Source organism: Corvus kubaryi, unplaced genomic scaffold, assembly GCF_017639235.1.
Source record: "Corvus kubaryi isolate FWS band 111438036 unplaced genomic scaffold, C.kubaryi_AGA036_p1.0 split1-37344, whole genome shotgun sequence".
NCBI lineage: Eukaryota > Metazoa > Chordata > Aves > Passeriformes > Corvidae > Corvus > Corvus kubaryi.
This window is the reverse complement of record NW_024582077.1, coordinates 33,328-48,512: the sequence shown is the minus strand read 5'-3', so window position 1 is coordinate 48,512 and position 15,185 is coordinate 33,328. Positions and strand designations below refer to the sequence as shown.

Below are 15,185 nucleotides of genomic sequence, written 5' to 3'. Positions count from 1 at the left end.
AGAGGAGAGGAGAGGAGAGGAGAGGAGAGGAGAGGAGAGGAGAGGAGAGGAGCTCCATGAGGGATGGCTGAATTCCCTGGAAAACCGTCCCAGAGCGGTGACTCGCAGCCACCTTCCCCCAGCACTGGTTTGGGAAGGGCTGGGACTGCCCTGCTCAGCTGAAGGCACAAACCCCCCCCCTTTTCTCTCACCAGGCCGCCGTGCCAGCCTTCTGCACCCTCCCTTCCCCGGGATGAGCTCTGCCTTCCCTAAGAGGAGCTGGAAACACGGCCCCGGTGTCTGTCTCAGGACACAGCCAAGGAACGTGCTCCCGATGTCACCAGTGCCGCCAGCGGCTTTGGGCAGGGCCCAGCAGGTGTTTGTGCCAGGCAGGGCAGTGAAACCAAACCTCCTGCCCCGATCAGCCGGGCACAAACAGCACGAGGGGCTGGAAAAGCGTGCTGGTGACACCCCACCCCCTTGGCCCCGTGCCACGGCCTCCCTCCGGCTCCCAGTGACCGCCCCGTGTCCCTGTCACACGGCTTGGCCTCCCCTGCATGGGCTCACAGCCCTGGGCGGCTGGACAGGGACTTCTGGATTCTGTCTCCTGCTTTCCAGGGACTTGCTGTGCAGGAAAAGCTTCTTCCTGGGCACAGCTCCGTCCTGGGCACAGCTCCTTCCCTGAGCACAGCTCCTTCCCTGAGCACAGCTTTTAGTTTGGGAATGTCACATTTAAAGCCGTGTTTGACGAGAAGCATTTGAACCTGTCACTTGTGTAGGGCACGAATGGGGGGGACAAGGAAGAGGGTGAGGCCAACACGGAGCTGGGAAGATTTCTGGGGAGAGAGGTCCCTTCCTCCCACCCCACAGGAAGGGAACAGCTCCTTCCTGGTCCCCTCTAACCCTTCCACTCCAAACATCGAGAGAAACAAACCACACCCTGCAAAACCCTCCAGCCTGCTGGGCAATCCAATGGCTGGACACAGCATTCCCAGCAGCCTGGATTCCGGGCCGGTGCAGCAACTGCTCCAATCCCAAGGAAATCCCGTTCCCAGGATTGACTGCACGGATTTCTCCAGCTCTTTAGGCACGAGCAGTGTCTAATCCCCCGGGAAGTGCGCTGTGGTGGCTGAAACACCGGGCTCTAATTAATATCCCCCTATCAAGCACCACTTTCTCCTAACTTTAATTCCAGGTGCCCCCTGCTGCTGAGCTTTTCAAGGCACCCGCTGATGTCCTGCTCCCTTCTGCTGCTGGCCCAGGGCAAGGCGGGGGATTCCAGCACCCTGCAGCATCCCGGTGGGAATTCATTGTCACACGCGAGGAGGGGGAGCTGGATGAGCTACGGGATGCCCCAGATTTCACTCCAAGCTGCCAGCTCGGGTCTTAGCCCCGTCCCAGCAGGGCTCATCTGCTCTGGGATGAGCTCATCTCCAGCTTTCCCAAAGCCAAGGGCCTCCCTCGGATCCTGGCGTGCGAGGAAGGGACCTCTCTCCCCAGAAATCTTCCCAGCTCCGTGTTGGCCTCACCCTCTTCCTTGTCCCCCCACTCCTGCCCTACACAAGTGACGGGTTCAAATGCTCCTCCTCAAATACGGCTTTAAATGTGACTTTCCCAAATTTAAAGCTCTGTTCTCCAGCCTCTTCCAGCTCCAGCTCTGCTGGAGGGCCCCTCTTTGGGGCCAGGAAGAAATCTGAGCCTAATTAGCAAAGAGCTGAGGACAATTTGTGGTTTGTTTTTTTTTTTCCCCAGTGCAACAATAAATTAATTATTCCTGGCCCAAATCCACCAGGTTATTCCAGTCTCTCCCCAAAATCCACGCTGCAAAGGCAGGAGCTCCTGTGCTCCATGGGGTGGGACACAGAAATGGGGATGTACAGAAATGCTTTTTACCAATACTTTGACTTTTTTGGTTATTTTTTCACACCTGCTGGGCTCTCCTGTCTCCCAGTTCGCTGCTAAATGGCAGAGCCACGACCTGCCCTTGCCTTCCTTTGCCAAACCCACAGCACCCAAAAAGCGTCATCCCAGAGGAATTTGAGCAGCTACAAACTGGTTACACTCTCATGTCCTGACAGCACCCCTGAGCCCAGGTAGGGAATCAAACCCCAGCTGTGTTTATTCCCCAGATCCCAAACCCAGCCTGGGAAGGAAAAGACATTTTGCTTCAGAATAAAAACCCCAGAAGGGAAGGTTTGGGCAGTTTGTGCTTTTCCAACGCTTCCCCCATCACCCTGGAAATCCAGACACCGGGATGTTTTCTCTTAATTAAAGGCAAATTGCTGATTCAGCCAAGGGGACCAACAGGCCCCAGGTGTGGAACAGCCCGAGGGAGGCTCAGCTCACTCCTTGCCCATCCCAGCCCAGCTGAACCCGGGGGCCAGGGTCCCTCTCCCAGCCTTTCCCTGGACTGTCCCGTCCCCCCTGTCCCCCCCAGACCCCCAGGACTCACCATCAGCGCCGGAGCCCCCACCAGGTTCCCCCCGATGGCCGTGAAGTTGAAGGGGGACACAGCAGCCACGAACCCCTGCGGAGGGACAGGGAAAAGGGAGCACGGGGAGCACGGTGCCGCCGGTCCCCGCGGGGTGAGCACGGTGCCGCCGGTCCCCGCGGGGTGAGCCGGTGTGGGCACAGAGGGGCTCAGCTCACCTCCAGCCCCCGGTACACCATGGAGTTGGTGCTGATGTCCACGCTGAGGGGCTGGCTCTGCTCCAGCTCCAGCGCGTACTTGGCGTTGAAGCGGAAGAAGTCGATGAGCTCGGCAGCAGCATCGATCTCCGCCTGGATCACGGTCTTGCCCTGCAGGGAGAGGCCCCGGGCCGTGATGGGAAGGGCGAATGCAGCAGCCAGAGCTGCAGCGGTGCAGTGCTGTCTGTGGGGTGCCTCTCCCAAGCTCTGTTCTCGAAGATGGGGCCTCCTGCAAGGCCCCTGCTCCCAGGAGCTCCCAGCCCCACTTCCCTCCTTTCTCAGCAAGGAGTGGGGATCCCCCTGTATCCCCTCACAGGACACCGACAGCCATTCCCACTGCCAAAAACCACCCCAGCCACACCCACTGCCCTGCTCCCCCAGCTGCCTCCTGCTCAGCCCAGCTTCCCCCCTGCATCCCCTACCTGCCCGACCATGGTCTTGGCCAGCACTTCTGCTCGCCGGGGCCCGCTCAGCATGTCAGCCGCCTTCAGGAAGATCTGGGCCCGGTCCTGCACAGGTTTCAGGTCCCATTCCTTCCTGGCTGCCAAGGCAGCGTTAATGGCTTTGTTAATGAGCTCCTGTGGAAGGCAAGGTGGAAAGGCAGCAAGGAGGAGCCTCTCCAGGTTCCTCTCCACCACCAGGTCACAGGGAAAAGCGAGGGGTCACCCACCCCCAGGCACAAAACACTGGTGCCATCGCAACCCCGAATCTGCAGCTCCTGGTGTGGATTTGTTCTGGGATCCCTGGGGCTTGGAAAGGCTCCTGGAGCCTCCCTGCTCACAAAACGCGTTTCACTTGCTAAACCCAGGCAAAGTACTGCTGCTTCCCCCCAAAACAGCCCGGAAGAGGGGGGACAGAGAGGGCCACTCACCTTGCTGGCATAGCAGTACTTGGCCACCTTGTGTGCATGGTTAAAGGGCTGCAAGGAGAAGAAAAGGCTCTGTAGGAACCAGTCCCAGAGACCCTCCTGCAGGGACACCCCTGCTCCGTTCTCCCCCATTAAATAAGAACCCCCCGACTCACCGAGAGCTGGTACCTCACTGTGGGTGTCCACACCTCCTCCCCCCCGATGACGCACGGGATGTCCTCGGTTTTGCCCTTCAGGTCAGCGAGGGCCTGGCAGAGAGGAGAACACGGTGGGAGCAGCTCTCACCCCCCCAGCTGCCCTCCATCCCTCCTTCCCACATGCAAAGGGAACCTGGGAACAGGCTCTGGGCATGGGGTGCCCACGGGAGGCACGGCTGTCCCCAAGGGGAAGGAGCAGGAGCTGGGCAGGACGGGGCTTTCACACCAGGGAGAGCCTGGGGCTGCCGTGCAGCACCTGCAGCACAGCTCGGGCCCCTCCAGCCCCAAAGATCCCCAAATCCCGGCACTGGTACCTTCTGGAGCGCCGCTCGCTCGGGGCTCCCCGGCTTGAACTCCAGGATGGGCTCGTTGGTCACCTGGATGGCCGGGCGGTGCTGCCATCTCCGCCTGGGGCAGGACAGGCGCTGCAATCCCTCCGTTCCCTCCTTCCCTCCGCTCCCCAGCATCCCAGGGACACCTCAATCCCGGCCAAAGCAGCCCTGCTCCATCCCTCCCGCTGGATGCGGATGCCAGAACCAGGAACTGAGCCCGGACCTCGCCCCCAGCCCACCATCCTTCCCCCTGGCTCGGGAAAAAGTGCTGGGAAAGGCATTTTTAAGGGACGAGGCACAGGGTGAGCTCCGGATCGATCCGGGCTGCTCCAACATCCCCACGCTCCGCTGGCTCCCGGCAAAGTCCAGCGGGCAAAAGCCGGCCTGGCACCTCTGAACCTGCCCCGGGAACAGCTCGACCTTGGCAGCCTTCCAACCCTGCGGGGGCGTTCCGCTCTCCAGCTCAGCGATAACGCCCGAAAAAAGGAGGGAAATGGGAGAAAAAGGAGGGGGGAAGGGTGAAAACGAAGGGAAAAGGGTGAAAACAAGGGGAAAAGGTGGAGGCAGGGAAAAAGGGGGAGAAAAAAGAAAACCAGGAGAAAAGGAGAAGACAACGGGGAAAGCAAGGGGGTAAAGGAGGAAAACCAGGAGGAAGCAGTGGAAAACATGTAAAAACAAGGGTAAAAGGGAAAACAAGAGGTAAGCTGTGGAAAACAGCTAAAAACAGCGGGGGAAAGGGGAAAACAAAGGGAAAAACGAGGGGAACAAGGCGGGAAAAGGGAAAAACAGTGGGAAAACAGTAGGGAAACAGTGGGGAAACAAGGGCTGGCAGTGCCTGCGGTTGGCAGCGGGACGGGTCCCGGTGGGAGCGGGGATGGCAGGAGCGGCAGCGCGGATCGCGGGGACCCCGAGCGGAAAGGGGGCAAGGGAAGGGAAGGGAAGGGACGGGCAGGGAAGGGAAGGGAAGGGAAGGGAAGGGAAGGGAAGGACCCCCACACTCACCCGCCGTCCCGCAGCGCCCGCAGCCGCCGCCACATCCCGGCCCCGCCGCACTCCCGGCCCGCGGCCACCACCACCCACCGTGCGGGGGGGGGGGGGGGGGGGGGGGGGGGGGGGGGGGGGGGAGACACAACCTTTAATTAGTTACTAATTAATGAACCCCGGGGGGCGGCGTTCCGGAGGAGAGGCTCCGAGCCCGCCGCTCGCTGGGCCGTGTCCCCCCCGCCCGCCGGGTGGCTGTGGGGTGTCCCCACCGGGGCGTCCCCCCCCCGCGCGGCGATGGTTGCGCCCCGAGCGGAGGGCGGCGGCGCGCGCGGCACGTGGGAGGGGGCGGGGCGCGGGAAGGAGCCAAAAGTGATTTAAAAAAGGGAAATTCGGGAAAAACAACAGCAACCCCCCCCCGAGGCGAGGGAGCGGCTGGGACTGGGCGCGGAGCTCGCATGGTCCTGGTCGTGGGAGCGGATGTGAATAGAGAGAAAGAGAAAAGCAAGAGACCCCCTTTGGGAACTGAGAATTACCAAAAAAGGGGGGAGTTTAACCCAAAAGGGAGGCCTGGCTGGGGCGCGGGGCCAGGAGAAGGCTGAGGTGTGTAGCGAGTATTTTAATTTCTAAGGAGAGTCATGTTTTAAGAGCAGCAGCTGAAAGACCCTAATTTTGAGGGGAGTTTGGGCTATTTTAGGACCCCGAATCACCTGGATTTTAGGAAACGAGGATGGTCCCTCCCTCCTCAGACCCAAATCGTTTTGCTTTAGAGGCGTTTTCCACCCCAAGAATTAACACGCAGAGCCGTTCAACCAGGAGTTCGGTATTTATTCTATAGTTTTTTGTGGTTTTCCTCGTCACCAGAGACCGACTGGGACGCGTTTCATGGACAGCTCCCGCCCCTGTTCCCACAGAGGAGCCCCTGGGCTCCGGCACCGCGGGCTGAGCCCCGGCCCGGGCAGGACGGAGGGATGGAGCGGGATGGACACCGGACGGACGCTGGCTGGACACCGGAGCAGCACACGGAGAGCCGCCAGCAGACCCGGACGGGGGAGGTGGGGTCGGTTTTGGCACTAAAAAAAAGGAAAATGGAGCAAATCTGCCAAGCTCAGAGGAGAGCGGGTGGTTCTGGCTCTGGCTGAGGGAGTGTTCGGGGCTCCTCCTGACGTGGATTGGATTCTTGAAGCATTTCATGGTCCGAAATCCACTGGCGGTGTCCCATTCCAGCTGCTGCGGGTTCCCAGCACAGCACTCCAGCCCCATCCTCGCTCCAGAGCACGGGAGCTGGGTCATCCTCCGGCCTTTCCCCACCAGGGCTCCAACAGCATCATCAGTCCAGTCTTTGTCATTAAAATTAGCTAATATACAGAATATAAAGCACAATATTTACACGGGGACGGTAACCAGGGGCGTTCCCACACCATCAGTAGCTCGTTGGGGATAAAAGAAACTCTTACGTGACCTAAAGAGGAACCGACAAGAAGTGACACAGCAGGAGGGAAGAGCCATCGATACCCTCCACTTGAACACGATAAATAATAAATAATCCTTTTTGGCAGAAGGTAGCTACATTTGCTTTAACCACAGGAAGGTGTTTTAGGGGCTGAATCGTGAGCCTTTTGGTGAAACCACGTTACACAAGGAGTGTGTGTGTGTTCAGTGACCGAGGTTTAACCGCCCTCAAACCCTCCCCAGTTACACAGAAATTTCGGGTTTCAGGGGTGGCAGTCTGGGCAGCCCCGCTGGGTTTGTGGCACCGTGGTCCTGGGCTGTTCTGCCACAGAAATGACACAGGTTTGAAGCCACCCCAGGGGTTGTTTTATGCATTAACATCGTAATTTCCCAAAAAAAGGGAGCTGGCCAGACCCACAAGCACCCCCTTCCCAAGTGCTTCACTGTTGGAGTGCCTCAAATTAGGAGGGAACGGCGATTTCTACACCCAAATACCCACGCTTAAACACGATTTGTTGCTCCTTCAAAAGAGAAGCTTTGCAAGGCTCCTGCGAACGCAGAAGGGTCTGAGGACACGGAACTCGCACAAAAATAGACAAAGGAAAGGGTCAGGTGTTTCCTCACTCCTCTGCCAAGGGCCTGGGCGAGCCCTCAGCGTTCCCTCTGCGGGGAGAGGGGCTGGGACCCCATTCCCACGGAGAATTCGGCAGGCAGTGCTTCCAGCTCACCTCCACCCCGCTCATTCCCACCGGGACACCGCGTGCTGCCTCCATTGGTAATTTTGTTCTCGCTTAAAACTCAAAGGGACACAAGTTACGTTCCACTACAAAGCTCAAAATCAAGCGTTGGGGTGGCAACAGCGAAGGCAAAGAGCTTTAAAACCTGCGTGTTCCCCTGCAGCCGAGTCCTGGACCCGTGCAAAAGGATAAAAAACCCGAAAGTCCCGAAACCAAAGGTGGAAAATCCTCACTGGGGTGCTCCTGCCTCATGGAAGCGCGGGGATGTCTCAATTCAGCCGGGATAAATCACTCCTTAAACATTCAGCTCTAAAATGAAGCACTCGAACGTGAAACAGAGACCTCCCAGCACTGCAGCTCTTCCAACACAAACATCCTTCCCCGTGCTCCCAGAGCCAAGGGAAACACCGGGAAGGAGCTCCGGGAGCACCCACGGCCGCCACGGCTTTTCCTCAGCCAAGCCCGGCCCGGGAGCCAGCTCGTGTTTTTGCTGGCAGGAACGATTATGGAAAAGGAAAATTAATATAATCTCGCTTTAGAAGCAGCTTTAGATGCAGACTCAGGCCTGATTCCCATCTGTTGTTTTGTTTGGTTGAGTTAATCCCAATTTCTACAGGTACAGACAACCCTAATTTATCTTCCAGGCTGAGGCAGATTTTAACCCCTGTCCTGCTGCGCTCCCGGGACTCAGGAGGTCCCGACCCTTTCCAGGATCAGGGAATAAAATCACAGGGAGGCAGCAGCAATTCTGCAGAGGCAGAAAAGCTGCTGAGCCTGTTGGCCTCCCCTGGAGGAAGCGACCTGTGAGTGCTCCACAGCCAAACCTGTCCCGATTATTTCCACGCTGACTCTTGGAACCGTCAGAGAATTTGGGGGTCCTGTCAGAGCAGAAGAGACTTTACAAGGGAACGATTGCATCTGCAACAGAAATCTGTTTGCACTTTAAAAACCTCTAATAAAAATAGAATATATACTGTGTTTTTATAAATAGATTACACATTTAGCTTAGATGAGCTTCATTACATTCCCCCCCAAACGCTTTTTTTTTTTTTAAAGAATTTTGCTTTTTTTCGTTGTGTGAACTAAGACGACCGTCACTAAGTCTTTGAAAAACATGTTTGTACCACATTGTTCTTTAAAACATTTGTACCACATTATTCTTTGGACGTTTTTGAACAACATGCATCCACAAACTGCCATTTGTTTACTGAAAACATTTTTGTACAAACCCGGTTTAGGAATTTGATCTATTATTACACTGCTAACGAGCAAAAAAATTTGCTTCCTTGAAATCCCCTTTTAAAAAATGAGAAAGGATGAGGAGGATTTTCTGATTGTAAATCTAAAAAAGTGTCAATATGACACCGCATTAAGAATAGAAAACAAAAATAAAGTATTTACAGCTTTACAAAGGAAGAAAGGAAGAGGTCATCAAAATCATTTCCAGCATTTTTACAATTAAATTCTTTTTTTTTTGTTGTTGTTTCTCTGGCGAGCTTTGATCTGGTTTCTGGAGTGGTGCCACACACACAGAGCAGGACCTCGAACCAATGACCTCCCAGGGAAACCCCCAAGGACCAACCCCAGCTGCCCCCAAAAGGTTGGTCCAGCCTAAATGAAAATAAACCCCCGACCCCGAGTATGAAAACACCTTTCCTTCCTTAAAAAGGGATTACATGTGGTTATAAGAAAGACACCAACACCCATGGGAATCTACTGTCCTACACATCACCACCGAGCACGTGAGTTCTACACCCCCACATCCCTCACTCCCCCCCACTACAGGTGCTCCTCCTCACCCCACACCCGAATTCCTGCCTCGGGAATTCCCTGCCCTCAGCACAACAGCTCCCGCGTTTGGGAACACTCAGCCTTTTTCCTGCTGGGACGCTGATTTTTAAGGAAAACCAACAAACCCGCAGCGAGGCGGCAGCGCGGCCCCGGCAGCGCCAGGAGCGTTCCCGGGCGGAGGAGAGCCAGGGGCCGGCTCCAGGAGCTGATTCACCACACTCAGCAACGCCTGCCCCGGCCACTGAAGCATCACAGACATCCAGCCTTGGCAGACGCTTCCTCGGCCTCGGGAGAGGCTCCTTGGGAGCAGCTGAAGTTCAAACGGGCTCGAAACCCTTCAGAATTACAGATTTCAAACATGCAGTCCCAGCCCCCTCCAAAAAATACCCCAAACACCCCCCCAGCCACCCCCCAGCTTGCAGCCCTCATGAACATCACATTTACCACTTTGGCCACCTAAGAAATAACAGGAATGAGCACTTTGGAGTAAGGTTTCTCTTCCAGAGAAAAGTTATCTACATTTACAGGACAGAGCAGGCTTCGGAAAGCCCCTCACCCACGCCCAGGATCCAAGGAGTTGTCACCCGCTCTGCACCGAGCACTGCCATCAGTAAGGACACCACGGGAATATCCTTGGATGCACTGGCTTGGACTGAAGCCATCAGCTGTGGATTGTGCCCTCCCCACTGTGGATCCCGATGGATCAGCCTGGGCCCTCCTTCCCAGCCTGGAAAACGCAGGGAGCCCACGCGGCCTCGAAGCAGGAGATGGAGCTGACGGCCAGGCAGCAACACGGGAGACTCCGAGGGGAAAACATTCCTGTGCCCACAGCTCCACCAGGAACCCCCCGAGCTCCCGCCCCTCTCCGTGGCCGTGCCAGACTGAGGAATTTCCACCCAGGAATGAGCCATTTTCCAAGACACCTGTGCTCTTTACAGAATGGAGCGACACGGACCGACACCGGCTGCTTGCAGAGCAGCTCCAGAGATCCCGGACCAACACACCAGAGCCTTGGAAACACCAGGCAGGAAGCTCACAGGATTGGCCACTTTGCCTTTCCGGAACACTGAGAGGGTGCTGAGATGGGGATTTTCCCTGTCCAGCCCTAGCACTGCTCCTGCACAGCACCTTCCAAGCTTCCTGGCAGGAAAAACAAACACATTTGGTATTTACTCCCAGTCTTCCAACCACTACTTAACTCCACAGCTGGCTTTGGGCAGTATCAACCACGCTCTCAATCTTGGTCTAAAAACAAACAAAAAATTATTGGCTGAGGTTTATACCCTGTTTTTACCTGGCTGAAGTGCTACCATTCCCATTCTAACCGTGAGGAGCTCGGTGATGCCGGAGTTCCCTCAGCCACCACCGAGTGATCCGACTTCTGATGCTGCTTCTCCTGGGTAAAAATACAGAAGGATGGGCAAAGCCAAGGTCTTGCCACTTTCTCACAGAGAAAGCACATGGCTGTTCCTCCCCAGTTCTAGGGCAGCAGCAGTTTGGGATTCAGTTTACTACGCCCTAAAAAGGATTACAGCATTTCCCAGTGTTCAGCTTTCCCGAAGAACAGTGGCCTGGATCTCTCCCAAAGTCCTGTCTCCAGCCTACATCTACGTCAGTGCATCCTGATGCTTCACCTACCCCACTCTACACATCACGGAAGCAGCATAAAATGGAGTTATCTCCCTGTCAGCAAAGGAAATTCTGCAAACACTAAAAAAAACCCAACAAAACCCTGAAAAAAGACACAAATCAACACGGACCTGAAGGGCTGATTCCCCTCCTAATCCCATCACTGGAAACAAAGGCATTGTGATATGACATTCCACCTCAAAAGCAGCTCTACAGACATCTAAGTGTGCAAATGTGGGTTTAGCTTTCCTTTTCCCAAGGGATAACTGTAGCCCAGCAGGGACCAAACATTCCACATAAATAAGGCGAGCTTTTTTTTTGTTTTTGCATAGTAGTTAATCAGTGATAGTCCCCCCCCAGTGACCCCTCCTGTGCCCACCTGCTTTGCCACCGAGCTGAGTCCTGCTCCTCCAGGTCCTGGAGTCCAGCAGAAACCTTGTACACATCCCAAAGGCTCCCTCACCCCGAAAGGTGGGATGAAGAAAACCCTTTGAGTACTGGAGAACTGCTTCCCCCTACGAGCTGTCTCCAAACCCGCTGTGATTTTTAAACGTTTGCAGTTCAATTTGGAGGCAATTCCTTTTTTTTTTCTTTTGTGCCAGACATTGGTAATTGCACCATAATTGTCTTGGTTCTGCTGCTCTTTTTGCCAGTGTCGCTTTTGCCAATCAGTGCAGCAGCTCAATAAAAACAGCAGCTTACTGAAGTACCCAGAGCCTCTGCAGCACCATCCTCTGCTGCTACCAGCTTTGGTTGGCTTTTTTTTTTTTTAAAGAACATATTTTATAAAAACACCTGCTATTAATATTCCACTGGAGCTCAAAGTGGCTCAGCTTGGGGCAAAGGCACAATTAGAACACCGTGTTTTCCTACAGGACTCCGCATTTATGGTTTGTAGAACAGTAGAAATGTACAGCACCAATCCTTGGGTGGGAGGGGATGCGTGTAGGAATGAGTCCTCAGAGTCCCTCTGCGAGGGCTCTCGAGTCTTTCACCTTTCCCCCAGCAATTGGTTTGGAATCTTTGCTCTCCATCTTCCCCTTCACCGCAATGCTCCCGCTTTCTATCAGCTGACCATGGGCTCCACGTCCGTCTCTCTGTCCAAATCGTCCTGAATTTCGTCTGTGTTTCCTGAGTCGCTGCTGGCTACGGAGCTGGGAGATGGAGAATTCCTGCAGGGAAAGGTGCAGCCAAAAAATTTAATATCAGTGACAGAAGGAGGAAGGGAAAAAAAAAGAATCTTTAAAGAAAACAGTCACTTTCCCTCCACAATACTATTGAAAAACCCCTTTATTAACATGAAACATTGGCACTCCCCAAAGCTATTTAAATATCTATATTTAAATATAGATAATATATTTAAAAACCCCTTTAATAACATCAAACATTGGGTTTACAGTAAATAGCAGCAGTAAAATTAAGCTGCCACCCCACCCACCCCCTACACAAACACAGGGGCTGTCCCAGGTTTACTGATGGGGAAATGGAGAGCAAAGTCTCCTCCAGAGACTCTCAGCATCCCTAATACCCAGAGCCCTGAAAATTGAAAGTTTATCATCTTATTCTACTGGGGTTGAGCAAGAGATAAGAGAAATCCCTCATAGTGTAAGGTTCTTAACACATGAGAAGATTAAAAAACAAGTTCTTCATGTAAGTCCAGAGTCGAGATTTAATTTGGGGTTTTAAGAGTTCTAAATCTGAGATGTTCAAGACTGGAAGTCCACCTGAGCTGCAGCTCCCTGTGCTTAGGAGCAGCTGCTGAGTCCTTGGAGCTGTCACAGGGTGTAGGACCCCACACTCTGCTCCAGGCCCCCTTTCCCGGCTGATCCCGGGACACAGGATCCTCCCAGGGACAAAGCCATAAAGCGCCAGTGCTGCCCTTAGCCCCAGCTGGCAGGAGGCAGCAGGGAGGGAGCTCGTGGAGCAGCAGAGGAGCCCGGTACCTGTCAGCTGAGCCCTTGATGAGCCTCCTGCAGGTTTCCATCTGCACGTCCAGGCCCCGCTTCATGCTGCACATTTCCATGTACTCGTGCAGGTGCCGATTCATGTCACTCTTGGCCGTGGCCAGTTCCAGCTGGGGGAAAGAAGGGGAAAGAATCAGCCTCAGGTGAGGTGCAATCCCAGTTTCCCTGTGCTTCCCACCCTGGTGGGGATGCCTCAGCTGGCCAGAGCCCACCCAAACCGCCCGCAGTGCACACTCATCCTCCCTGCCCCTCACTGCCAACGCATTCACCAGCTCAGGAAGGGCAATCAGAGTTTCACGCTGGTTCTGAGCAGCCCTGGAGGGGTTTTCCTGCTCTTGGCACCTTGTTTGTCAACAGGCAGGAATTAATGAAAGCCTGTTGGAGGCAGGGCAGAGATTTTGAGAAGCTCCAGCTGCTGTTTCTGGCAACCTGTGAGGCCACGTCTTGGGAAGCATTTCCCAGGGTGAGGGTGGATATGCAGAACAAAGGGAGGGAAAACAGAATAATAAAAAAGAATAATAGTGTGTTTTATTCCTTTTGTTCTGCAGGTTTTCTGTCTCCAGCAGCCCCAGATTTATGCTCAGTGCTGAAGTATGGAGCAATAATAGCACAGAGAATGGCATTTAGGAAAATCCCCAGGGCATGTCAGAGGGAAATGCCTTTGCATTCTTGGATATATGGACATTCCTCCTTCCCTCTGGGACTCCCCGGTGCGTGCCCGTGTCCCTCCATTAGGAACAATTCCCCTTCCTCACCTCTATCTGCCCTATTGTCTCCTGGTATTCCTTGTCTCTCGTTTTGAAGAAAGACTCTGTTTCGTGGATCAAGTTTCCCAGGTTTTCTTCCTGCAGGGGAAAGGAGAACACAAAGAATGAGCAAGGAACTAAAAGCATTCAGGAGCGAATGGAGGATTTTATTCAGCCTCCCCTGGAAATGCAGGTGGTTGTGTTCCTTCATGCACTGATTTTTTTCTTTTTAACACAGGCAAGGAATATTGTTCTTCAAACTGGAATACCAGGAGAACACATTTCTGTGCCACGAGCAGAGCTTTGGACACACAAAGGTGAGGGCTGATCAAGGCTCCAGCAATTAAACCCATGCACCTGATGCATTCCAAAGCACCAAACCCCTGCATTTTCCCGAGCCTTTCACAGCCTCATCACACTGGCACAGACTGGAATTGCTCTCCAGCCATGAAACTTTTCATTTTCCCTGCACTGACCACACTGCTACTCACACCTTTATCCTGGAATTGTCACTTTCCAGTTACACATCGTTACCCTCCAGCACCCCCCGTGCACGCACGGATCCCCTCTGGAATTCCTCAGGGCACTGCTGGATAAAGCAGCTGAACAAATGCTGTCCTGCTCTGGAGTGACAGTACAGCCTGGGCTCCCAAACACACAGAGCTACTTCGTGCTGCACAAAAAGGCACCGCAGTGTCACTGCTCCCTCTTCCACGTCTTCAAGCAGCTCTGCTTTCCATTACAAAATCATCCTCGACTTAACACGACTGCACCGATGAGTGCTAACGGCCTTGCCGCGCTGTGGCCACATCCCTGGCAGATTTACAGGGCTCATTGCTGGCACCCACACCAGGCTATCCAGCCTGGAGTTACAAGAATCATCCCACTGATCCTTTTATATGCAGAAGAGCTTTAAGGAGGAAGGTCATAAAAGAAGGTGGCGAGGGCAGCGTGTAAGAACTTGAATAAAACCCACGGAAGGAAGATTCAGGCATGTAAAGCACATGTTAAAGAGCAGGCACAGCCGGAGCAGTCTTTATTCTGAACCTCCATCTACAAGCCAAATCTACCCTTTCCTTGTATAATTTTCATTTAGAAGGATTTAAGCTTCTTAAAATCTTTAGAGTTTCCGCGCGCGGGGCCTGGGCTCGGCGCTATTGCTGTGAAGGCTCTGCTCAGCCAGGCACGCCCGGCCTATGCAAATCAGCCTGTCATTAATTCCTGCTCAAGGCTCCTCGTTATCACCCTGCCACTCTCCCGCTCCCCGTTATCACCCCGCCACCCTCCCGCTCCCCGTTATCCCTCTGCCACTCTCCCGCTCAGCGCGGTTTCTGCAGCTCCAGCACTTCCCAGTAATCCCCGCAGCCTCCGAGTGCTCCGGAGGGATGATCCACGAGCAGGGAGGTGGAACGTGGACACGCCCTGGCAGCCAGCACCAGACAATATTCCCGAGGCTGCTGCCTCAGCATCTTCCCTGTCCGGGAGGCAGCGGGATGATTTCCCACCTCCCGCCGCTGTGCTGCTCAGCGATGCAGTAACACAGCCACTCCCAGCCCTTCCCAGCCCTTCCCAGCCATTCCCAGCCCATTCCCAGTCCTTCTCAACCCATTCCCAGTCCTTCTCAACCCATTTCCAGCCCTTCCCAGCCATTCCCAGCCCATTTCAGCTCATTCCCAGCCCTTCTCAACCCATTTCCAGCCCGTTCCCAGCCCATTCCCAGTCCTTCTCAACCCATTTCCAGCCCACTCCCAGCCCTTCCCAGCCCATTTCAGCTCATTCCCAGCCATTCCCAGCCATTCCCAGCCATTCCCAGCCATTCCC

The 15,185-nt window shown here is 54.6% G+C and overlaps 2 protein-coding genes across 2 annotated transcripts in view; both read right to left on the bottom strand.

The window, feature by feature from the left end:
* The window catches only part of ALDH4A1 (aldehyde dehydrogenase 4 family member A1), a 7,645-nt gene extending 2,507 nt beyond the window's left edge, over positions 1 to 5,138 (bottom strand). Inside the window, exons 1-7 of the mRNA XM_042013267.1 lie at positions 5,067 to 5,138; positions 4,047 to 4,140; positions 3,691 to 3,783; positions 3,539 to 3,586; positions 3,090 to 3,245; positions 2,629 to 2,778; positions 2,432 to 2,506 (exon numbers count right to left, since the gene is read on the bottom strand). Of these exons, the coding sequence (XP_041869201.1) occupies positions 2,432 to 2,506; positions 2,629 to 2,778; positions 3,090 to 3,245; positions 3,539 to 3,586; positions 3,691 to 3,783; positions 4,047 to 4,140; positions 5,067 to 5,101 (651 nt within the window). The 5' untranslated portion in view covers positions 5,102 to 5,138. The remainder of the gene's footprint in view (positions 1 to 2,431; positions 2,507 to 2,628; positions 2,779 to 3,089; positions 3,246 to 3,538; positions 3,587 to 3,690; positions 3,784 to 4,046; positions 4,141 to 5,066) is intronic.
* A 714-nt stretch (positions 5,139 to 5,852) lies between these two features.
* The window catches only part of IFFO2 (intermediate filament family orphan 2), a gene marked incomplete at its 5' end in the record, with an annotated part of 42,653 nt that continues 33,320 nt past the window's right edge, over positions 5,853 to 15,185 (bottom strand). The window contains 3 exons of the mRNA XM_042013268.1: positions 5,853 to 11,826; positions 12,598 to 12,728; positions 13,374 to 13,463. Coding sequence (XP_041869202.1) covers positions 11,721 to 11,826; positions 12,598 to 12,728; positions 13,374 to 13,463 — 327 coding nt within the window. The remainder of the gene's footprint in view (positions 11,827 to 12,597; positions 12,729 to 13,373; positions 13,464 to 15,185) is intronic.